The sequence below is a fragment of the Microtus pennsylvanicus genome, chromosome 9, assembly GCF_037038515.1.
Source record: "Microtus pennsylvanicus isolate mMicPen1 chromosome 9, mMicPen1.hap1, whole genome shotgun sequence".
In the NCBI taxonomy this organism is placed as follows: Eukaryota; Metazoa; Chordata; class Mammalia; order Rodentia; family Cricetidae; genus Microtus; species Microtus pennsylvanicus.
Window position 1 is genome coordinate 18,767,051 of NC_134587.1, and position 25,916 is coordinate 18,792,966.

The following is a 25,916-nucleotide window of genomic DNA, read 5'->3' on the forward strand; positions in this document are numbered from 1 at the left end:
TGAGCATAGTCAGTTGGTCCACCTTGAGATGAGGAATTGTAAAGCCACATTGTCATCATAAAGTGTATTATTCCACAGATTCAGATGTTGCTTGGATTAAACCTGATCACTTAAGGCTTGGTACTTATTGGCAGAGGCAATGTGACATAATAGAAACGGCACCACAGAGATCGGTTCTCTCCTCCCCCGACCTTCTAAAACCGCAGAAGATTAGAATCAGAAAGAATATTTACACATTTTCTTTCTCCTCAAAAAACAAAAAAGAATTCCTGCTTTTCGAGGAGCTGCTGCTGCTTCTTCTTCTTCTTCTTCTTCTTCTTCTTCTTCTTCTTCTTCTTCTTCTTCTTCTTCTTCTTCTTCTCCTCCTCCTCCTCCTCCTCCTCCTCCTCCTCCTTCTTTCTCTTCCTCTTCTTTTTCTTCTTCTTTTCCTCCTCCTTCTCCTCCTCCATCTACTTCTTCTTCATAATATTCTTATTGCATCACCCCCATACTGGCAAAAGAATCCCAACATTACTTCTCCGATTCAGTTCAGAGCAGAGAGGATTGCCATGCCAGCACTGCTGTTTGTTTTGCGTTGAGTTAACAGCTATATCACATTGTTGCCATGTGTGAAATCCCTGGAATTTGGGGATGTTTTCCATTTTTGATGGCTGTCATCAGAATTCTCCTCTACCTTGAATTCGTGATGGCGGTTAAAGCCGTTTACAGTTCAGATGGGCAGTTTTGCTTTCCGCAGGGTTATTCAACTGTATAATTGCCCGGTGTTCTTCCTGATGGATCCATATTATCCTCTGATTGGCCATTAAATTAAACACCAAAAGATCAGAGTTGCTGGCAAGCAGGGGGTGATGTGGAGCAAGCAGATGCTTTTTCCTTCAGCACTCACGCCTGCAGCTGTCCCTGGACAGCCTGGCTGACAAGTCAGGACACTGCTTGGGGATTAGGTTTTTGTCAGGTTAATGGCTCAAGAAGAGGTGAAAATGAAGACGTGTGGAAGAGGCCGGGAATTAAGAAGTAGGACAGTGGATTTAGTTTCATTTTGAAGTTGTTTTAACCTTGTGTCTAATAACAAAATGGTTTGATGCACAACAGATTAAATTTATTAATTAGACATATTCAACATTCAGGGAACAATACTTTGAAGCAATACTACTTTCAAGTCCTGAAGTTTTTGTTTTAATGGAAATCTCCATAGATATTTAAAGTCCATCTTATGACCACTCTAAAATATAACTTCTCTTCCTTTCCTCCATAAAATGAAGTTCTATATCCTAGCATTTTTTTTCTTGATGTTCTTGTTATATTCTAGGCAGATACTAATCTTTTTAATGCTTTTGAAGTTTTATTACACCACTCTCTATATGCATCATATATATTTTTATATTTTCTAATTCAAGAAACCACTCAAATTCTTTCAGAGAACAGATCCACCAACTTGTCTAATGAGAACAGTATTCTTCCACACTGTATTAGTTACTTTTCTCATTGTTCCAACTGAATCCCTGTAAGAAGCAGCTTGAAGGACACAGTCCATAATGCTTAGAAAGCATGGTGGAAGGATCCTGAGGCAGCTGGCCCTGTTATACCTGCAGTCCGGGAGCAGAGAAAGGGCAAGAAAGGCAGAGATGAGTCTCTCAGTGACTAAACAGTCTCTACCTCCTGAATGTTCTGAATGAAAAAGTGAGATTTATGCCCTGGCAATGCTGAAGCTTGTATGGGCAGTCCATTTATGGCGGTTCTGTTGATCTTGTACATACTGGGTTTCATGGTCTAAGCTGATGAGGATGACTGATCAGGTCTTCTCTTCAAGAGGCCACCAGATCTCATTACAGATGGTTGTGAGCCACCATTTGGCTGCTGGGAACTGAACTTAGGATCTTTGGAAGAGCAGGCAGTGCTCTTAACTGCTGAGTCATCTCTCCAGCCCTCCTGAATGTTCTATAACCTTCCAAAACAGCACAAGTTTGCCACTCACTGAAGAGCGGTCTCAAGAAGACACTGGCATACAAATGACAAAGAAGACACAGGGACAATTACTTTTTAGGGGCAGTTTCTAGAGAAGAGTGAAGAAACTGATGAGATTAAAGTGAAGTTTCACCTGTATAGGAAATTAGTGGGTGTTTGTTTGTTTGGGCAAAACCACCAGAGCTTTTACTGCATATGTCTTTGAAGAGAATAGAAAAGTTGGATACTAGTTGGGAAAAGTTAATGTTCTGAAGATGATAAGTATTTATTGAAGTCTAATTGAAGAAATTATGAGGCTAAAGGGGCTTAAAGAATGCTAGGCATTCTTGCATGTGTCTGTAAACTCAACACAAGAGAGAGAGAGAGAGAGAGAGAGAGAGAGAGAGAGAGAGAGAGAGGAGAATCAGAAGTTCCAGACTAGACTTGGCTACATTAATTGCACTATATTTGACCCAAGAAATAGAATAAGAAAGTTCCTGAGGAATTGGGAAGGGTCCAGGAATACATGAAGAGAGTAGTCTCTTGTCATGGGAAAGGAAGAAAAGTTTAGCGGTAGTTTTATGAATGTTTGAAAATCTTAGGGAAAACAATGAACTTCATTTCCTTTGCCAAGAAAAAAGTCATTTGAAAACAGCAGATTCTATTTGAATCAGATACTATGGAAACCCAGAGGTGCTGACACTTAACCACTGAGGGCCAATTTGAAGTTAGTTGCTTTGGGCATTTCAGGTTCTCATTAAATTAAGTAACTGAATGACCTCAAGATTTTCCACAGATTCTCCACAAAAATTAATTAATATGAAATACAGCATTTTTTATACGACAAGCAAAAATCAAATATAAGATCTATCACTTTTAAAATTCAACTCAGTTTTGTCATTAAAAAGTATCTACAAACATATGGAGACATAACCATAACTGATGCTAGACCCCCAGGAGGCTCGAGGAGTAGTAAATATACAAGGACAAGTGAAGGGAAGAAAGAATATGATCCAGGCTGTACCGCCCCTTACAAACTGATGGCTCATACGGCACAGCCCCGTAGAGAAATCCTGACGCCACCTCTCACTCTTACCACAGCCCAGAAAATTCTATTTCTTTTTTAATAGATACAACAACTTCAGGTTCACTATTCAGAAGAATGCAACTCTAACTACAGAAGTATTGATTAGTTCTCCAATCAAACCTGGCACTTCATTAAGTCATAAAATTAAAAGGTTCAATAATTGACAGAAAGGCAATAGAGTTAAAAAAATCATAGAATATGATAACACCTTATATTGCCAGTACCTGTAATCAGATGACAAGAATAGCAATCTATGAATCCATCACCCACTCTATTTTTTATTTTTTTATTCTTCTTTTTTTTTTTTTTTTTTTGGTTTTTAGAGACAGGGTTTCTCTGTGGTTTTGGAGCCTGTCCTGGAACTAGCTCTTGTAGACCAGGCTGGCCTCGAACTCACAGAGATCCGCCTGCCTCTGCCTCCCGAGTTCTGGGATTAAAGGCGTGCGCCACCACCGCCCGGCCATCACCCACTCTATACCCTTGCGTCATACAGGGTTCACCCCTTCTAGGAGAACTCCATGTACAGACTTCACATGAAGGAAGGAAGAAGCTGGATTCGCTTAGATTTGTGCATTTAATCTTTGTGAGTTTTTAACTTCTAGTAGTTCACAAGTATTTCTTTTCTGATGGGTTACTCAATGCTAATGTGGAACTTATTATGTCTTTTATATAAATCATACCCAAAGCATTTCTATGTGTGCTAAGATTAAATATAACACGTTTTGGAACGAAACACCATGAGCATACGAAAACAGAGAGCGATACTGGAAGTGGTTTGGCAAACAGAGTAGATATAAGTCTCTAGTTCACTGTCTTCGGTGACCACTTTTTAAAAATGAATATAAACAAAAATCTTCAGGATTTATTTTGTAGCAATTACCATATCTCACAAGTCATCTACTTCACCCTTTCACAGAAAATGTAACTCTACATATTGTATGAAAGCCTAATTTTTCTCACGAAGATGTTAGTATCAAATTAAAAGTTAGTTTTAAAAGCTTCCTTAATATAAACCCATTTACATGTATTGCCAATATGTAACGTTCAGAGGATCAACTAATTTACTCAGTATGAAACATTAGAGTGTGGAAATATAACTGAGCTCAAGTAGAACAGAAACTTTTGTTTTGTTCTGAGGGAGGGCCTTTTAGGCTATTGACCAGGCTAATCTCAAACTCACTTCTGTGTGAGCCAAGTGAACCTTGAACTCACAGCCTCTCAAACATTGAAATTATAGGTAGGATGCACTACTCTTGACTATGAACAGCAGCTTTGAGATTGTTGATCAGGTATGAGACATATCAATACTGTGTAGTGTTTTCTGACTGAGATATGTGACAATTTGGGGGAAAAGATTTTGAAAGAACGTGTACATAGCAATTTGCTTTCAAAAAAGAGAAATTTCTATATTAATCAAATATAACGGGGAAAGGTTAAATACGAACACAAATCTCAGAAACAATGTTAACTCCTCATACTGAATACATTAGGCTTGCAGTTATAACACCATTTCACCTAGATAAATCAATGATCTGGTTATTATATTTCCTCCTTTTAGTCAACTAAAATTTTAAAGCAATGTTACCTATTCAGCTCCATGGCTTCACACTGAAAAAGTACAGTTGGATGTGAGAAAACATGGTCAAATTAGTATTGCTGCTCTTATGTTTCTGCTCAAAACATTGGAAATGGGCTTTTGGTTTGCATGTTTGATTGGTTGGTTGGTTTTGGTTGGTTGGTGTTCTGAGACAGGGTTCTCTGTGTATAGTCCTGGTTGTTCTGGAACTCACTCTGTAGACCAGGCTGGCCTCGAACTCACAGAGATTCGCCGGCCTCCACCTCCTGAGTGCTGGGATTAAAGGCGTGCACCTCCACTGCCCAGCAAAATGTTGGAAATGATAGCAGCTGTAAGGATCACTGAAGGTCACTGATGAAAGTGTGATGTCCTCACACTCGGACGCAGTGCACAGACAGCTCATTATGAGTGCCAAGATGAGGTACCAGAAAGACCCTTGCCCAGTTACTCCAGCATTGTCCGTATAAGCTGAAGGAATTTTAAAAAATTATTTGTATAAATACTATTAACTAATGCCGAACATTATATGTTTTTAAAGAAATCCAAGTACTGGAAGAAAACAAGGAATTGGAAAATGCCCTGAGAAATATCCAGCTGCCTACAGAGGAAATTAAGAAGCTTGATGACGGTGAAATAAGTAAGACCTTTTAAAAACTTCTCACGTAGAGATGTGAAAATGAACACTTCTCTCACTTAGGAAAAATTACCGAGTAAATGTTATAGTCCAAGCCGTGTGCTATAAGCTCTCATTTAAAATAACATTTCTGTAACAATATTTAGCTTTGTTAAACATTAGAATATGATTATACATACAGTTGATCATCTACTTTTTCATAGCTCCTTCTCAACACTGACATTTTAAATACAGACATTATCTAATTTTAATTTTAGAATATATGACTCTAGAATGAAAAGTATTTTGAGACTTATAGTCATTTGCAAATTAGACCTGAAATATCTGATAAAGTCAATTTAAAACATGTTCTTAATTCTTAATGATTTACCTGGTATGGGTTGCTTTCATGATGTGTATGGTCAAAGAATAATGTACCTGTGATGGAATAATTATTCTCTCTTTTTCTGTTTCCAAAGCTTTATGGTACAAGATGATTCTTCCTCCTCAATTTGACAGATCAAAGAAGTACCCTTTGCTAATCCAAGTGTATGTAATATTTTCTTTAGTGTAAAAACTATTTACTGAAAATATGCTGGATGAAACACACACTTATAAAATAGAATGAACCATTCTCCTTGGTAACAGTTCCTATTGATGCTGTTTTTATATATTCCCCCAGCTAATCAGAGTAAATAAAATATGGTTATTTAAAATAGATCGAGAGAGTTTTGAGATTTGAGATGGACTTGCCTGCATTTGTTGTGTTGAATTTCCTTGGGATGGCAAATTGCCGAATGTGTCAGAATACCTTTGAGATAGAGAGACTGCAGCCAAAAAAAAAAAAAAGTGTAAATCATCTTAACATCTTATGTAATTGAGTTAGAAATGAAATAAAGGAATGGAATACATTTAGTGGAATCACACCCAAAATCAGGGCTGACCTACACACAACTTGCTTAAAACACCATGCAGTTTTTTTAGTATATCTTATGTCTGCTTTTAGCAAGTGGCAGGTGGCAGAAATGACGAAAAACCCACACATATTCCTTGAAATGCCAACCCTAGATGTATCCGTTTTGGGGAATAGGAGAGGCTGTGTCCCAAAACAACTTCCTTGTAGCAAACCTCTGGGGAAGCCTGATCTCCTCTTGACTTAGAGCCAGCTCTGTTATTGATATTGGAATTTTTATCACATAATTGGTCTGGGAATTGCCAGAGTCAGTTCTAGGCTGTGGTGGGAAACTGAATTTTATAAAGAATTCAGAAATTATTTTGTATTTTTCCTTTAGGTATGGAGGTCCCTGCAGCCAGAGTGTCAAGTCTGTCTTTGCTGTTCATTGGATAACTTATCTTGCAAGTAAGGAGGGGATAGTTGTTGCCTTGGTGGATGGCCGAGGCACTGCTTTCCAAGGTGACAAGTTCCTGTATGCGGTGTATCGGAAGCTGGGTGTATATGAAGTGGAGGACCAGATCACCGCTGTCAGGTGAGCGCCGCTCCATCAAGCTGTCCACACACAACAGATGTGGCACAAACACCAGTGTAGTTCAAACTGGGGCCCCTGAACACGGTAGGTGTGTCCTCCCACGGAGCTATACACCTAACCATGTTTTCAATTCCTAATGGCTTCCATTTTTTTTTTGTGCTTTTTTTTTTTGGTCTAGTTTCCTAAAATGATGATTGGTTATAAACGGATCTTTTGGACCAAATATGGGGAAAGTTGTTCACTGAAAGCGGCTAATAAACATCCAGAAAAAATGCTGGATAGATGTGAAACATTCCAAAGCACTTTTATTTATTATCATGGCTCACATTTGGAAAAGCGAAAAGAAAAATATTACATAACTTTAGCAATAATCTTCAGGAAATCAAATATCCAAAGGTATTCAGTTATTGTTGGTCCTACTCTTTAATTTAGAAACGGATCAGATTTTCATCGCACTACAAGTTCTAGGTGTTGGGAATTCACTTGTGATAAAACTTGCTGTCAGTTTTTGCTATGCTAGCATGAAGGTATATGCCAATTTTCCTTTGACAAAAAGCTCCTGTTTTGATATAATAGAAATATTATTATAAGAGCATTTGGAAGGAAGGCAGATCTAATTTCTTCTCCTCCAGCCAGATTTCTTTTTTTTTAATTGAGCTCTACATTTTTCTCTGCTCCCCTCCCTACCTCTGCCCTCCCCTTCAACCCCAGCTAGATTTCTAACCACAGTTTATGATCCCACCATCTTTCTTGAATCGCAAAGGATGTCGGTAAAACTGCTGCTGCCCTGGGGACACAATACAGGGTTTCCCCGGACTCCCATTGCTATAATGTGAGCAGGCGGGGAAGTAAGAGCTTATCAGTCTAAAAGCGATGGGCTAAGTGGCTGATTGCATTCATAGACACAGATGATTTTGTCCATGCAACAATTTATGATTGAACACCTATTCGGAAGAAAGAGCAATTTAGAAAATTCAATAAGAATATTTCTGTTATCCCCTTAGCGGTATTGTTATTAGCAATATTGATCAACATATGCAAAAGAGATTATATTTAATAGCTAGGATAAAGACCCAGACAGCACCTGTTTCTGTATTTCTGACTCTAATCAAAGCAGAAAAGTTTAGATTCATATGTAACTAATTTTAAGAATAGAAAGGCAGTCATGACTCATAGATTCCAATGTTTCTTCCTTTCAATGACTAGTCATTTATGCACGGATAAAATGTTCAATTAAAGCATTCAATTGTAATAAAATAGAGTAAATTAATGACTAAATTTTTAAACCAAAATCTATAATTAGCCCCTCCCTTCTTGGAGGCTGCATGATTCTCACTGATCCAGATTTTTGACATTTTTACTATCAATTTATTTGGAAAAACTTTGTCCAGTGGAGAAATGATTCAAAATGAACTCCTCTGGGGTAACAGAGAACTTTGTATTTTGCTTTTGTATGTTTGTTTTTATTTTTGCAGCATTGGACTCCAAGCCCAGGACCTTGTAAATATTAATCAGTCACTAACCCACTGAGCCAAATCCTCAGCTTAGCTTTTCCAGACAATGGTGTGTCCTGTCAAGAGTATGAGCACATTTGTCAGCGTTCTAGCTTTAATTCTTCAGGTGTTTTGTTAGAGGTGCATCTAGGGCATTATCTATTAATATTTAAAACGATGAAAAACACCAAGGATATTTAAACCAAAGACTTCCCAAAGGCATAGAGATAAAAATTACAAATCATTGTTTCTTCTTTAACTGTCTCTTAGGATGGATAGGCCTAGAAGGGTGCTTGTTTTGGCTTTGGCTTAAAATAATCATAATCATATAGTCCACCACCAACAAAATACGCCATGGTACTTAAGGCATTGATTTACCATCACAAATACAGTACTCAGAAAAAAAAAGGAATTCTTACTTTCCTCTATTGAGGGAAGTAAAAGCATAGATCTGAAGCTCATGCAAAGATCTTAATGAAAATTCTTATTTCTAGCATTCAATATAGAGAACACAGAGCCACAGGTTTTACCTTCTATCAGTTTTACATTAATACCAACTTGTCTTTGGTACTTAATTGCAGATATGCCAGAGGTAGACACTGGTAGCCATTACTTTCCCTGAACTTTTTTTTTCTCAATCAGAACCTAGGGAAAGCTTCCCTGAAATAGGGTAAGCATACAGCCACCCATGTGTTCAGCTCTTTAACAATGGCACCCCAAATTTTAACACTACATTCTGTATAAAATGGCGCAACTTGCAGTCCTGACTTTCAATGCATTTATAATCTGGTAAGCGTGGACAAATGGCCTGCATTCCATGGGTACAGCACTACTTATAGACGAAACTTCGAGCAAACTCCTCAGTGAACAGAGTGGCTGCATGGCCCGTTCAAGCAACACATCCTACAGTAGAGAGAGTTCCAGCTCTGGCCTTGGCTTTGCTTGAAATCTCTGTCTCATGAACATGTAAAGGAGGCCTTTGAACCCGATCCCTAAAAAAAGGAAAAGTTAAGGAGGAGAAAAAAATGATCCCAAGGATGACCCAACTCCTTCTCTCTCTCTAAGTGTTTTAGAAATCACACACCAAACCCAGACCCGAGGAAATGGGTTTGTAAGCCCTTGACTGCCACTGTCAAATAACCCCAGAAATGAAATGTTTTCTTGAATCTCTTATAAAATTGACATAGGTGAATTATGAACAGAAAAACCATATATGTGTACTTGAGACAGAAGCAAATATGAGCCAAGCCAAGATAATAAGTTTAAACAAAGTGAAAAATGGAAGAAGACGTGACAAATACGACCTCACGGCTTGTCTGTGCGTGAGAATGCTTCTAAAGACAAGCTCTGGTGAAGAGGGAACATGACTTCCTCAGGCTCCTTGGAAAATGTTACATTAAAGAAAATCATAATTTTTTTGAAATTACAGGGGCAGCTCCACATATTTTGAGTCTCTTGGCATTGTTTATGTTCTCATAGTTCTAATTTTATGTAATTTAAGGGTTAATGGTGAAAAATTACAAGAGAAAAATATATTACCACACTTATAGATGGTATCAAAGAGAAAGTTTCTCAAATAGTAAAATGGATCCCTAGGATTCAAAATGACTTAGCTGAGAGTCCTTTTCATGTGTAAAAAAAAAAATGGAAGTTCAGTTCAACCTCTAAGATTTGTTACCACGACTCTGCTGATAATACCATATTATCAGTTCTTCCTGATAACCTTCCAGGAAGCTTTTCAGATTTTGGAAGTGAAATTTACAGAGCCCTGTTGATCTCAAAAGGCTCGTGTTATCTAGCTAACCTTTAACCTCGTCCTGCCACATTAAGTGTTAATGTTTCATTTCCATGTTAACCACTGCTCCTATCATTTCCTGTAAATGTCATCCTTTCAGAATACACCTAGGAAGGGCACGGATAAGAATTTCCTGCTCCCATGGATCACCTGTTATTTGCTTTGTGCCCCAGATGCAAGGCAGAATGATTGTTAGCTTCTGGGAGATCATAAAATCCTGAGCGATTTTATGGCTCAGGGCCGTCTTCCAACACCAGTAGCGGAACTATATATATATATATTTTTTTTTTTAAACAAGAAAGTGAACCTTCTCGTCCCTCATTTGGGTTTTGAAATTTGCGTGAGAATGGCTGGAGGGCCACATATTTTTGCGTTCTTGCTTGCTTTCCCTTGATCAGCTTCCACTCAGGTAGCAATTTTCCATTTGCTACTCCGTTTCTTCCCTGTACACTCAGTGTCCTTCAGAATTCGTGTCGGGTAAGCTGTGACTAACGGGGCCTCTTCCCATCTGTTTGTCCCGGGCATTTGCCCAACTCCTCAATTCGTCAGAAACGTGCATGCTGAGTCGATGCAATGAGAAAAATGGTTGCTATAAAATCCCTTTAAGTAACTCTACAGAGCTGGCAAAAAGAACTCAGAGGTAGGGCGCTAGCATAGGATACCTAAAGACCTAGGTTCTATGCCCAGAACAACAAAAGAAAAGGAGAGCCCATTATTCAACTAACAAAACACACTTGTTCTCTACTTCTGGATAGCAGACGAGAAAGCCATTAACAGAAACCAGAGGCCACACCGCTGTATTTTCTGGGGCTGTCTCTGGGTTCCCTTCTTCCCCCTGCTGTGTCATTCTCTAGAGCCCGCCCACTCCCATCACACCTTCTATCTCTCTTCCTTCTCTCTGTTTCTAAAGTTGTATTTAGGCTTTATCAACCTATTCCCCCAAATAAATCTCATTTTCTCTTTTATACTGGGGAACTGAGGTACAAGTGACCAGAATGCCTTGCTTTGTGTTGACTAGATGTTTCCTGAGACTTTTAAAGGTTGTTTTTCTTATAGTTCATTATTCCCGAGGAAAAGAATGTTTTCAAAACTTCTTGGAAATGGGATGGAGCCAAGCAAATCAATTCAACATTTTAATTGTTCCTAATTACAATACATAATTGTTCATACAATGGTAAATTGGAGACTCCTGTTTATGAATGTCAAGAAGGATGGTTGTTTTTTGTCCTCTGAATAGGACTTAACATCAAAATGAGTATCAACAACTAAGCAAATAAGGTGATACAAATGTATTAAAAATTGAATCAAAATGAAGCAAAAATTCTTCCAAGACCCAAGGATTTGGGAAATTAGGTACTTTTTAGTGGAGCCATTGTGTTCTAATGAGGCAATCTGAGGACAGGCTTTGATAAAAAAAGGTTCAAACAAGGTTTAATCTCCTGAGGGCACTGGGATCGCTGCAGATAAAGAACAGAGCCTAAGATGATCCTTTTATTCTCTGCAGAAAACATGATACTTTTATTTTACTTATTTGTAAATGCAGCCTTATTATGCACGTGTTTAAACAAAGAAATGAAGCGTTTCTATTAAATCTTTGGATTAAAAATGCTTGTATAATGAAGTAAATGTCATGTGTACACAATTAAAATTCTAAAAATTTGTTTCTTTCACTTTAGAAAATTCATAGAAATGGGTTTCATTGATGAAAAAAGAATAGCCATATGGGGCTGGGTGAGTTGTTTTATAAGTTCCCTGCCTGTTATTCAGTTTGGTAATCCTCGTTTTCTGAAGTGTTCGCTTAGAAGGTTTTTCATGAAATGTCAGTGTTGCAACATAATTTAATCTGTCAATAGAAACAGTCAATTTGGATAATATCAGCCCTGAAGTGGTGGTTTTAAGTGTTTGTTCCTTTCTTTAATTCAATTTCTTCTTTGTATAACAAATGAACTCATAATTGACATATTTTTACTTAATTTTTGGAGCTGAATTATAACATACCAAACAGAACTATGCCTATCAAAGGTTTGACTGCCTCTCTGATTTTGAATTTAATAGCTATTGTATGTTTTATGTTTCATTTTGATGAAAAGCTGAGTTAAAGTATGAAATTATAGAAACTTTCAGAGCATTTTATTTAGCTCAGTGTAGTCCTACCAGGGCTGTTTGACATTTTTCTCTTTTTGAACAATCAGATTCTCCTAGTAGACCCAATATGAACTTTTGCTAACTTGAAGAGAAGCACTATTTGGCTACCTAGATATTGGTTATGGATATGGAACTCCCTCCCATGTTTGAGGAGTGATGTATTTATTGAAAATAAACACAAAAATGAGTGGCAGAAGTGATTAGTCGTGAGTCGTGCAGTCACTGGTGAAGACACTCTAGAGAAATAGTGAAAAGAGTTTAGGTTTGCCCATTACAAATTATGATAATTACCCTTCAGAGAAGTTTGCCTGCTTTACCTTTTGGTCTGAATTTGTACATTTGAAAGTCAGTTTGTGGTCGGGTGAGCTTGGGTTGTTTTTCTTGGCTGATTTCTCTGAGAGAGGCCTGCACAAGATGGAGGGAATGAGACACACATGGAGAGGGACCTGCAGGATCCAGCTGAACTCCCAGCTCAGTGGCCAGATGAAAAAGAGTTAGGAATTTGGAGAAAGTTGTTATTTCAAGCCAATTTGTCCTTCTCAAAACTATCTAACGTTACGTATCTAAACAGAGTTGGGATTCAAATGGGTAAAAACAAGTGAAATATTTTTATTGGGGAATATTTCAGATAAGATCTTTCCTAGTACCCATTTTTGTGAAATTCCTAAAGTCAGTCTTTGACAGAGTCTCATTTTAAGCAAATACTGTACAAAATCATTAACATTTTACTTAGAACTGTGCTTTGATTTTGCTGCAGGCTCTGAGTAACCATAAGTTAGAACTTTCCATTTCATTTATAGAATATGGTTATGGATTAGTTTGGTAGAGACTCTTCTATGTGGGATGATTGAAAACCCACACATCGCCCCACAGTACATCCGTATCAGCCCAGACTCCTTCAATAAGAGACTCTTACCCTACCGGATTGTGTCAATGCCGTCAAAGACATAAATCTGTTCGTCTCCCTGCGCTGCTTACGTTCTCGCATGGCAGTTACCATGAAGCAGACTGTGAGCATGTTCAAAAGGAGACAGCAAGGAGTAGATTGCCTGCCATGCTTAAGTAGCCCCCAGTCAGCTAGAGAAAACAAGGTGCAAAAAGATATAATACTACATCTCCTTTTGTACCTGTTCTTCAAGTTTTGCACAACTCCATTCTTAATAGCCCATATTTCTGATCTCTGATTCATCTACCCCTTCATCCTTGCAAATTTCCATTATATCTCAACTAGGTCTTATGTTAAACAATTTATTTTCTTTTTTGCAGACATAGTCTCATGCATCTCAGCTTAACTTGCAACTGCCTATATATCTGAGAATGACCTGGAACTTCTGATCATCCTGACTGTACCTCCCAAGTGCTGGGATGACAGACGTGCACTACTTTCTCCATTTTTATGTGGTCTTAGAGCTCTAACTTGGTCTTCACACCTGCTAGGCAAGCCCTATACCAACAGAATCACATCCTCAGCCCTCATGCTAGCTTCTTTATGGACAAAAGGGTGAATAAGTTACAGATTTGACCCTCATACGGGCAAAATTCGAAAGCAATGGTTTATAACTCATCGTACAAAACAACAGAAAGAAAAGAGGTTAATTGTGCCTGTGAGAGCTAATAGAGGCGTCAGAAGTGAGTCAGAGTCTTTGATGGGCAAAAATAGCTTAGTAAACGAGCATTTGAGAATGTGAAGACCACATTTATCCTGGTCTTGATAAAGCAAAGACGCATGTTTGAGTTGATCAAGAATATGTTCAACTTTGAAAGTCTAAAGAATCATGAAGAGAAGTTTGGAGATATGTCAGGAGAAGTAGGTCATGAAGTAACCAGGACCTTTTAGGCCACATGAAAGAGAATGTGTGTGGCTTTTTACATTTTGTGCCTCTGAGACCACAGCAGTCTATAAGTTCCTTAAATGTTAGTATGTTTCTGAGTGTGGCTGTAACCCATACATCAATATTTTGTAAACCATTGGAGCAAACTCTGTGGTTTCAAAGATGATGGCTGGCCATTTGTACTCACTTCTCTTCTGAGTCTTATACTTCAGCGGCTTACCAGGTATCTCTCCTTCAGGAGATGACATTCAATAGAGTAGAAGACCCAGATTTTAACCCACAAACCTAGGAGATGACATTCATGGGCTTCAAGTTTCATTTACTCCAAGCTAATCTTAAAACAAGCCCTCATCATCACTGAAGACCCTCATCTACCGAGTCACCCAAATTAGAAAGCTCAGAAGAGTTACTTCCTACCTTTAATCTCTCTGAGCTCAACATTCTCTTGATTAGTGAATTCTTTTTCCACTTCGAATGGCTAAGTAGTGACTGCCATCTGCAATGACCTTATTTGATTTCAATTTCTTCATGTGTCATTAAACCAGAACTTCTCTAATGTAAGGTGTGTGAGTATCACCCCCCAAAAAAACTTCTTAAAACACAGTGTCCAGTTCCTTACCACCAGAGAGTCTATTTGAGCTCAGAGATTCCATTTCTGAGCAGATTCCAGGAAATGCTGATGCCTCTGGTCTACGCTCTCAGGCTGGGCAGTTTCTAATTAAGTAATTTTAATTGTTTCTTAACTAACAACTTTGGTTAGGCTGCACAAACTCCAATGTTATTTGAAATATTGCCATTCTAATATTTTTTGTTTTTTAGTACTTCACAATTGTGCATATAGTATATTACATACATACATATATATAATACACATACATACACACACACACTATATATATATATATGACCAATGTTCATATATGAACTTTGGTCATTTACACCCTTTATTACCCTCTCTCTGTTCCTACCACCTACCTCCAAAACCTTTTCCCAACAAGCCCTCCTCATACTTGCATGATCTTTGAGATGTTTTTGCTTATTGGGTTTTTTTCTTTGGTGTTATTCTTTTTTTTTTTTTTTGCTTTTGACTCACTGATTTTTATTAAGGTTGTTGCACTAGCATGAGTTATGGACACGTGTTTACTAGGATATAACATGGGCAATATTTCAGTGACTATACCACTAAATAAATGACTCTCCTCCCCCAGCAGTTATTAACTGCCAATCACCCCACAGAGAGTGAGGTTTCCTGAATCCCTCTCCATGTGTGATGAAAATGCTGACAGACCTGTTCTTGTGCAGATCTTGTTCAGGTTAACTGCAGTTACTTTGAGTCCATGAACACAACTTCCACATCAACAACTTTTTTCCGCCTTTGGTCTCTTAAATTCTTTCTGTCTTCTCATCCAGTCTACAGTGTTCTCTGAGCCTTGAAGGAAGTGATAAATGTCACTTACTTGCCCTTATTTTCAGGACTTATTCTCACGAGTCTCCTCATTAATTATTGCCCACTGCAAAAGTGGCTTTTATGAAAAACCACAGGGAGCAGTGCTAATGTGTGGGCATAAACATCATTTTTAAAGCAAAGTCAGATAACATGTCCATTTAGCAAGGCAACAGTAGCAGAATCCACCCTTTGACCTCCTTAGCCACATTCTCTTGAGGATGCCTAGAGAGTGAAGTGGGTCTCAAAATTAATCCTATACCTTAATGTTCTCTCCAAAATTGTCCCACTCATACCAGGAGATTTTTTTCCAGGAAAATATTCTATAGTCCAACAGTTTGGGAAATAGACGTTTATTAAGAGTAGTGTGTTTAGTCTCCATGAAAGACTAGTAAAAAATTGTTAAACTTTTTTGTTTAGCACAAAAAATATTTTATCCCACAATTATTGATGCCTTCTCTTTCCGTAAGCACATATTGATAGTATGAAAAAATATGATTTCATGGATATCTCTATGAGAAGAGCTGTTGTCATTAATAATACCCCTGTATAGTTGTCTTAGAAAGATAATGTCATAGACTAGAAGGCACTCTTAGGATAGAAAAGGGGTCTGAAATGATAAAACTGGGCACAAATTGCAAAGGCCTGCAGTTAGCCAGAGAGGCAGGCACTGGAAAGAGGTCATAGCCTTTTCCCCTGCAGACTAATAAGTCAAAAGGTTGGGTGTTAATGTTTCATATCAGGAAGAAAGGTGTCTTTTTCTGGGTAATAGTAAGTATTTCTGCGGCCTGTCAAATAGGTCATGGCCAACCCAGCTAATACTATTTACAACTGGTTTGTAAATAAGCTTCAAATCCTATATTTTCTTCCAAGATATGGACTTAAAGACAGAAAGAGAGGCACTTTCAACACCACTTTTTATGAACTGGATTATGTAACCAAAGATTTATAACCCTCATTTTAGGTGGTTGTTAAATATCTGTTATGTCTCTATCATGGTGGTTAAGAAGTGATTTTGCCCTTGGGACATTTGGCAGTACTTAGAGACACGTTAGGGTTTTGCTCTGAAGAAAGGCTATTAGCATGTGGGACAGAGAACAGGGTGAGGTTGAAATGCTCAACACTGCGTAAGAACGCTTATAACATCAGTGTCTTAAAATGTTGAATGCAATGAAAAAATTGAAGCAATATTCTTACTGTTCAGGAGCAGAGAGAGCTTTGCCTAAACTATTAGAAAAAGAAGCTACATTTTCAGGCGTTGCTTTGTTAGTATAGACCTAGCCAGGTGGTGTTGAATAAGCATCAGTTCATTATTTAATCTTAGTTCCTTTCTCTTGCAGTGACTAATTATAAGCAATTTGAATTGCTATGTGAGAAGGATGTAAATGTAGGATGAATACACTTCTAATGAGAGACCACGTTAGACTATATTATTTCTTCCAGAAGAAGTCGCTCTGGTGTGGGAAGACAGGAAATGCTATGGGTTGCTAAGACAGATCGTCTAGGTTTGAGCCCCAACTCTGCTTTTTACTGATTCCACCATGCCACCATTATGAATTCACTATGAATTCTGAGATATAGCTACTCCATTATGAAATGCATCAACAGTTTCTCCCCCTGGTCTCCATGGGGATTACAGGATGTAACAGTGGAATCATACTTTTAGTAAAAATGTGTATAAACATCCCTCCTGTTTATAAGGCCATTTTTTCCAGTGTTGGGAATAGATCCATAGGCAAAACAAGCAAAAGTCTCTACTCATGAAGTTGGAGAATAGTGGGAGAGAAAGGAAGAAAAGTAAATGAGTACAATACAAAATGTTGAGCGATGGTAAGAGCTATCTAAAAAAGGCAGAATAGAAGAAGGAAGGAGCATAATGATGGGCTAGTATGCTTGCATGATTTGAACCAAAATGGCTGCAGAGGTCTTTGGAAGTCACATTTGAGCGATGACCTGAAGAAGAGTGAACAAGGGAGCTGAGGGCAGGCACTTTCTGGGGAAAGAGCTAGCCAGACAGGAAGTCACAGGATTGGCAAATGTCCTCAGGTCAGTCGCCATTGCCAGAGTTCAAAGAACAAGAGATCCAAGGAACAAAGTGGAAGAAAGGCAAAGCAGGGATGGGGCTGGATGGGTAAAGATGGGACAGATGGTGAGGAACCTCAAAGAGCATCGCAGTGAACTCCTGGGCCAGACAAGTGTTAGCTAGTTATTGTTATTGTTGGTAGGAAAAAAATGTTCCAAAATGTATGATGGCTTAAATAAGAACACCCATACCCCTGATTTAAAATTCTGTGCCCTTCCAGGAATGATTTTAAAAGCATACTTCATTTAAACAAAATGGCAAGGCATCTAAGTGCAAAGGACACAATTCTAGAATTCTCTTGGCCAATCTGCTCTGTGGGTTCTTTTCTTACAGTAGCCACCCACTCTGCCTAGGAGACCCACTCCTGAGAGAACAGAGAAAGTCAATGTGTTTTTTTTTTTTTCTCCGCTCTTCATTTGTAGAGTGGGAATAGTTTTTCCAAGCCACCCGGGCACTTAAAGTCTAAACTTCTCTAGCTGTACTCTGTATACAGTTAAGATTTTGCTATTACTAATTCCTGGACAATATTTGTATTCTACCCTTAAAACAGAAAATAGCTATTTAAACATAGTGCTATAACACACTCCTGAGTTAGTACATATTAATAATGCCTGAGGTTCTGAATGCAAACGTTCGAGAAGATTTTGATTCGGAGTAGGCATTTCAATGTCACGCTGTGTTATTCTCCGCTCTCAAACGTGGAGAGGAGAGTCCATATCCAATGTTATTGTTTTAGTAAATACTCTTTTCCAATAAAATCATAAACAATAGTGTTTGATGAAGCTCTCAAGTTTACTCAGCTTTCATTTGAAATTGAAATTAAAGAGGGAAGAAATCCTTTCTATCCAGGAGCGGGTTCTTGCTGTCCTACTACTTAAAGCAAATTATTTTCATAAGTGAAATTTCAAATCATATAGAAAATTTCACTTACCAAAGTGATTTTAAAACCCAAATGTTCCTTCTGCTTTTAAAATATATTTTCCCCTATTAAAACCTAGCTTAGTTCTCCTCCAAATATAATAAAAAGAGGCCATGGTATAATTGGAGTAGCCTATTTTATTCTGTGTTTTGCAGCCAAAGGCCCTCTATAAAATTCCCCAGAGATGGAAACACAAAACCACAAACCACTTAGAGGATTCTTCATTTAACTGTTAAATTCAATGAGATTCTTAGCTCATCTTCCACACCTTATATTTCATGGGTAAAGAATGGGCCCACTTGCCCCTCTTTGCTCCAGTCCCCCTTCTCTGTCCCCACCCCTCTCTAAAGACTAACAGCTTAGGAGGAGGCATGATTTGCATGACTGCAGAGGGAAAGTCACAAGGTCCCATGTGATGCGGACAGATGTCCCTGCATCAGGGCCCACAAAAGCACAGGGAATGACTTTCTAATCTCCTGTGTGCCTTGGTTTTTGTCCATCTTTTAGAAGTCCGCTTAGACCATGTACCCAGTACGAGCAACTCTTCCAAACTTATCTGTACAGGCAAGATTTGCTTTTCAAGAGGAAATAAAACCCCCTTGTGATGTCCTATTTATTTCTTCTGCTTGCTAAGCCACATACACATTCTGTTCACAGAGCTGTTCCTGAAATGCTCCCCCCACCCCCCGTCCCCACCGATTCCTTGGAGAAAGAACTCTGTGAGACCTAAAGTACTCCCAGCTCTGCCCCGCATCTCCTTTAGCATTTCTTTGCTTTTCTGTGAAATTTGTTAGAAATGGAAGGGCTTGAAGGACACCAGCAATTTTCCTTCTTTTGAGTTGCTGTGTTAGAATGCCTCAAAACAGCACAAACTCCAGTCATGCCCTGTTAATGAACGAGGTAAAAACGTAGCTGCGAATTCTGCCTAATGGGCCTCTTGTGAACTGCAGAAAGCATCTCACCTTTGCATTTGGAAACCATTCTCTTTTTCTGTGCATCTCTTTCAAGAAGAAACTTGGTTTTCTTGTTTGTTTTTGTTTGTTATTTTTTTCTTTCTAACAAAGTCCCAGTTAGAAAGATCTAAATGGACAATTTGTTTGGGGTTTTTATAGAACCTTGTAATAACATATTTCTTCTAAACTTTGCCTACCATGTTTTCAGGGAGTCTGTTATTATCAGAGATAAAATTCTTAGTGGCGCTTGCCGCTGGGGTGCAAGGTGAGCATTTAAGTACTCTATGCATACCCTCCCAGCTCCCCCCGTCTTTATTGTGAGTAGGTTAGCTTTAATAACAGCTGAGAAGCTTCTGCGCATGCATTTGGAGCTGACCAATAACAATGTCTCTACAGTCCTACGGAGGTTATGTTTCATCCCTGGCCCTTGCATCCGGAACGGGTCTTTTCAAGTGTGGGATAGCAGTGGCTCCCGTTTCCAGCTGGGAATATTACGGTATGGAAACATTTCATAAACATTGCCGCGAAAACATTTAACACATAATTACTCTGTATTTGAGGTTGCTAGGAAAACAAATTATGTAGTTAAAGTTCACCCAAGCATCACGGGGGAAAAATATAATCTATAAACGAGGCTGTTCCTATAACTCATTATTATTTTGCTGACCACCTTTAGTGGTTCAGAAGATCTCTTCAAGATCATAAGAGGAAGGATTCTTCAGAAATCCGGTATATCTTATTTTTTCCCAGAAACTTTGAGTCCTTGTTAAAGCAAATCTTTAACACCAGAGATAACTCTGTTTTTGAAGGCATATAACTCCAGCAATGACAGCTTTTAAGCAAATCTTTTGCAAAGTCAGGCTGGGGGCCAAGGAATTCACCTTCACACTACAGTGTGGAGCACAGCTCCTTTACTTCACAAGTCAAGAGAAAAAAAAAATACGTGTGTGTGCGTGCGCGCGCGCGTGCATGTGCATGTGCATGTAATTGAAAAATATCCATTCCTGTGTGTGCCTGTTATCGTGATTAACCTCAATGCAGAATGCTTATTTGAAAGGAACTCTAATAACTGTGCAAAAACAAAATTTTAAAGAGCTTCTAGACTCTCTTTCTCATGCTGGAGTAAAAATGAGACGTTCATGCCTTACAAAAAATTCTTTATTCAGAAAGGTATGTGTTTGTGTGTTTGAATATGTGCGCATGATGTTGAGACGAGCAAATCTGGGAGACACGTTGTCATCCCAGATGCAACAAGACACCAGTGAAGGAACCAGAGGTGGTGGATTTTGCACTTTAGTTTAAAATAAAATGAGGCTGTTTCCATCTCGACAATCCCCCAAGGAGAGTACATGGCAAAGCTTAAGAGCAGCCTGTAAAAGGAAACTCTTAGATGCTCATGTTTCCATAAATATTTTTTTGCATTGTTTCTCAGGCCTCAGTGAGTTACGGAAAGGACACCTTCCTTGAGGCCACGCAGGATAGCAAGGAAAACAAGAGCTCGCCTCAAAGGCTTCTGGTGGGAGGACTAGGGCACTGTAGCTAATGTAGGAGTTTCGTAAGGTTGTGAAGTGACATGTAGAAAGTGGAAATAACACACACGGGCGTCTTTTCACAGCATCCATCTACACAGAGCGATTCATGGGCCTCCCGACAAAGGATGATAATCTCGCGCACTATAAAGTAAGCGTTTCCCATTGTATCTAGGCCACTAATGTATTTCGAATGTGTTAAGTCATTCTAAAACAGTGATTCAGAGTTTTGCAGAATCAGTTCTGGATCCCCAGGCAAAAATTATGATCTTTTGTTAAACTGGAACGCATCACTAGAATGAAACGTTACTCTTTGGGGATTCTATTCTTTCGCCATCCTCCTTTCCCTAACCTCCCTTTTCTCCATCTCCTCTCCCCACCCCCAATGCCTACACAGCTTGAGCGGGCATCATTTATGCCTAAGGTCTCACTCATATGTAACATATGACACATAAACTTTCAGTTTTTCAAACTAAGAATCAGATGGAAGTAATGCAAATGATGATGAAAATGTGTTGCTCTGACTCTTAAATATTTATCAACCAAAGCAATACATAATTTCAGTTTGGTGCGAAGTCCATTGCACAATGATTTAGCTAGTTTTCTATTAGAACTTTGCAGCAACTAAAATGTTAATTTTTCTTCTTTTCCAGAATTCAACTGTGATGGCAAGAGCAGAATATTTCAGAAATGTAGACTATCTTCTCATCCACGGAACAGCAGATGGTGAGGTTTAAGCAAGACTCTTACACATAAAAATACTGAGCCAGCATCACTTTGTTTAAGAAACATTAAGCATCTTCCTATGCCTGCGCTCAGGGTCAGTACCTAAGAGTCAGGGACATTTCCATAGCTGAGCGTGATCGCTCGCTGTTGACAATGTCAAATGCATGACTAGATAATTGTCGGTGTTCATTTCCAGGCAGTACATTGTCACTCTAGGCTTTCTGGTATTTAGCAGCACTTTAACTCTCTCTCTCTTTCTCTCTCTTGCTCTCGCTCTCTCTTTGTTGCAGATAATGTGCATTTCCAGAACTCAGCACAGATTGCTAAAGCTTTGGTTAATGCACAAGTGGATTTCCAGGCCATGGTACGTCATTCCGTTTTACCCTTGTTCATGACCTTTGACCACTATGCTAAGAGACAGGGGTCTTGCATATATATTTATATAGTTATTTATTTAGTCAATTCTGGGGGGAAAACACAGCTGGTGAGTAAAAAAGCAGAGTATTAGTAAATGAATCATAGACTGTTTTTCTGAATTCCCTCAAGAGTCGAACCACCTATGCCATATAAACTGGCCTGAATCATATAAAATAAGGTAATTTGCAAGATTGAACAGCTCAAATATGTAATGGTCCTGAAGTCCTGTGTGCATAGGTGTAGGTGCATCAGAGTTCCTACAGAACCTAGGAGTAGCAAAGCAGCTAAAAGGTTCTGTTTATTCAGTAAGAAGCAATTGCAAGATGTTCCCAGAATCTCAGTGAATTTCCACAGTTCCATTCAGCTAGAGAATCCGTTCATCTGTCTGTGCTCAGGGCCTGGCACATGCATTCCAGGTTGCTAGAAGAATGCAGAATGGGATCAGAGATGGCAATGAGGCCAAGACTGAGAGCAGATATTGGTAGCCGGGGAGTCCCTGCTTCAATAAATGTATTTTCTCCCTCAATTGCTTGTATTGGACAGGACTCCAGAAAGGGAGTTCCTCAGCTTTTAGAAGTTTGTATTTTTAAAATATAATTTACAAGAAGTGAGATAAGGTTTTGTGGCCTTTGTTTATTGTGACTTCCTAAAAAAAATTCAACTAGGGAAATTTATAATATTACATCATGGCCTTTGCCACCTTTAAGCAATGAAGACAATTATCCTACTGCAAATTTCTCCAACAAGGAAGTTTTAAGTCATTCCCCTTTTTTTCTGTTACAATGGTGTTTTAAAGTTCTATAAAAGGTATTTATGTTATTGTGACAGACTACATGGTGAATTTTTCTGAAAAAGAGAATTAGATTTACAGGCCAAAAGCTTGTGGAACTTTCGAGCTACCAGGATCCTAGGGAAAATTAAATACACTGTTTTTACTTTTCACATGAAAAACAAAAGTGCCAAAAACCAAAGTAACAGACCTAATGCACCAGTTCTGGGAGCCAAGACTCTTGATTCTAATCCCCAGGATGCTGGCCGTTAGAAGAGCTCATCCTTTAGGATGTAAAACCTACAGTTAAAAAAAAATATAAAACATTACTGGATATTGATAAGAACACTACGTTTTCCTGCTCCCAAGGTTTGCTTACAAACAATTGTATTATTCAAGGGTTCTTAAAAGAATCTTCCAAAATTATTAGGAAACTTACTGTGACTATACAGTCCAAGAAAGCCAAAGCGAGACGTGTTTCGTAGCTCCAGGGATAAAACCTGCCTCTCTCCTTTGTGTTGCAGTGGTACTCGGACCAGAACCATGGCCTATCATCTCGTGGGTCCACCAACCACTTATACATCCACATGACCCACTTCCTCAAACAATGCTTTTCTTTATCCGACTGAACCAAGGCAGGTATTAGCCAGTCTGGGAGCTTCGCGTGGATGACATGGACCATGAACATTGGAAAGGCCGCTAACAATTAAGGAGGGTTCAGAAGTTCAAGCTCAATATTGTTTACATTTTCTTATACTCTGTGAAAGAAGAGAAGAAGGGAGCCACGCATCTCACTTTGGACACAATGGTTTTATCTCCTGCTCACTTGGGGTGAAATAAAGTCAGAAGTTCAAGTGATGTCTTGTCGTTTGTAGACGATAATTTCACGCTCTGTGCTGTACTGTGGGAAATACTTCTATGGGAAAAATAATTGACTAATTTGGTGTTCATAGAGGAGGATAAACTAGATGCAGCTTGCGGGGGGGGAGTTGTAATGAGAACCCCAAATACTGATACACATAGCACAGAGTACAGGAAGGCACTGTTCTGCACATGCAGTGATCGAATCTGAGAAGTCCGCACTTTCTGCTGTCCCTCGAAAAAATGTTTACTAACTTTAATTCCAAAAATTTCTCAAGCACTGCCAATTAATGTTGATAAGGGTAAAGTCAGACTTTTGAATCCAAGCTCCTTTTAAGAAATACATTAAACCTGGAAGTGTGATATGACTTTGAATTTCTATAGAATTAGTAATAAACTCTACCTCAGATTACTGAATTACTAAGTTAAACCAACAAAAACAAAACTGTCAATGATATATAAACAAGAACAATTTACATCTATATACCTATCTATTACCTCTGAAGTTTTACATTCTAAAGTTCATTTCGGAAAATAGAGAGCTACAATGCCCATCATCGATTAGAAACTCTGGGTGGTTTGCCATCTCTGTGATTGCCACACCAGAACACCAGCAGATAAGCGGGGATGAATTTGGAAGCATCCACTCAGCACTGTCGAGAGGGCGTTTCATCTATGCTTCCCAGCTCTGGATTGCCCTAGGTACTCCACCCCTCCCCCAAAATTAAGTCTTCCTTTCTGGGTACAGGTTCCACACCCTCAGAACCTCCTCTCATTTTTACAGCTGGAAGACCCACTCCAAGTGAAGAACAGGCACTTGAAGGTTCACGGGTCACCATTTTTTTTCCAGAGCATGAAACAGTCCTCAACCCAAAATCCTTTCTACTGCCCAGTTTTGAAAGATGCTTCTCACTCTGGCCACCCAGTCTTACCTCCCACAGCGACAGGGCTGCAGAGTAGATGGAGAGCTGGAAGGCCCCTTCATGCCTCCATAAGATTGTCTCTCACCACACAAAGAAGCTGATGTCCTGGGCCACAGAGAATGAGGCCCCCTGAGTGTCTATTCCTCACAGCACAGCCTCTGAAGCAAGCCCAGAAGGGTCTTCATCCTTTACCAGCTTGGGAGGAGAGAATAACCAATAGGCATTTCCTTGTGGTAATCTTCCTAAGACTTACTAACAGGATGTCTATCAGAAACCTTGTTACATCAACAAGTTGAGTTTCACATTTTTGTGGGATGTGAAAAGACAGTTTCTATATTAATGTACAGAAATAACTTTGAGCCTCAGACCTTTGCTTCTGGGCACACAGAAGTGACTTCCAAAAGACAACTTCTATCAGGTCATTTCCCTACTTAGACATCTCCAGGGAGTCTCCCCATTTACAAATTAATCTTTACCTCAACTGCACAGCACATGGACACACGATCCTTTCCCAATCGTTCCCATGCAGACTTCTCCTAACCTTTCTCCAATAAGAACTCCATAAGAACTGAGTTTCTCCTAATATTCCATATTCCTTCACGTCTCACCACACAGAGAGAGTCTATCATAGCCACTAGCCATTTGTGGCTATCTTAATCCAAATGATTAAAAATTAGATGAAATTAAAATATACTTTAACCATACTTTCCCCAAGGAGTAGTAGGTACCGTGGGAGATGTGTAGATTTAGGCTTCTGACATCAGCACAGAGAACAGTAACGAACAGCCATATCCTAGAGCACTCTCCATGGCCTGAATCCTACAACGCACCGTAAAGGAGGAATTTCACCAACAGTTCATTAGAGTCATACCTCTCTTCTCGTGGGAGATGGAGGTTTCCTGCATCACTTTTGATGGCGCTTAGCCTGATCCCCTAGGAAGAAACATCTAGGTCTTCCTTGGGGCTTTGACTGTACGTACGTTCATTCATTGACTGGTTCATTCAACAGACATTTGCTGAATCTGGCTGTGTACCAGACATTGCCATACTCTGAGGAGGGAAAGGCAGGAATTTGACTGGAGATTCTTTAATATTTACATTTTATCCTGCTCCACTAGATTCTCTTTGGGGCAGGGAAGAATAGAAGGACTGTAAACAACAATGAGAGCTATTCTAAGTAGAAAATGCCAGATTAAAAGGATACTTCTAGAACATAGTACCTCTTTTCTTTAAAAAACAAAACAAAACAACAAAAAAAGACTAACATAGTAACATTTCTATTTTCCACACTTTACTCTTGGATTATTTGGAGTGCACATC

At 38.9% G+C, this 25,916-nt stretch overlaps 1 protein-coding gene across 2 annotated transcripts in view; it reads left to right on the forward strand.

Annotated features, from left to right (window-relative positions):
- The window catches only part of Fap (fibroblast activation protein alpha), a 68,677-nt gene extending 45,008 nt beyond the window's left edge, over positions 1–23,669 (forward strand). For both annotated transcript variants that reach the window (XM_075985035.1, XM_075985036.1), the window contains 9 exons: positions 5,146–5,244; positions 5,700–5,769; positions 6,513–6,707; positions 11,672–11,726; positions 19,768–19,867; positions 20,987–21,051; positions 21,554–21,626; positions 21,917–21,990; positions 23,337–23,669. In XM_075985035.1, coding sequence (XP_075841150.1) covers positions 5,146–5,244; positions 5,700–5,769; positions 6,513–6,707; positions 11,672–11,726; positions 19,768–19,867; positions 20,987–21,051; positions 21,554–21,626; positions 21,917–21,990; positions 23,337–23,441 — 836 coding nt within the window. In that variant the 3' untranslated portion in view covers positions 23,442–23,669. The remainder of the gene's footprint in view (positions 1–5,145; positions 5,245–5,699; positions 5,770–6,512; positions 6,708–11,671; positions 11,727–19,767; positions 19,868–20,986; positions 21,052–21,553; positions 21,627–21,916; positions 21,991–23,336) is intronic.
- Positions 23,670–25,916: the final 2,247 nt, after the last annotated feature.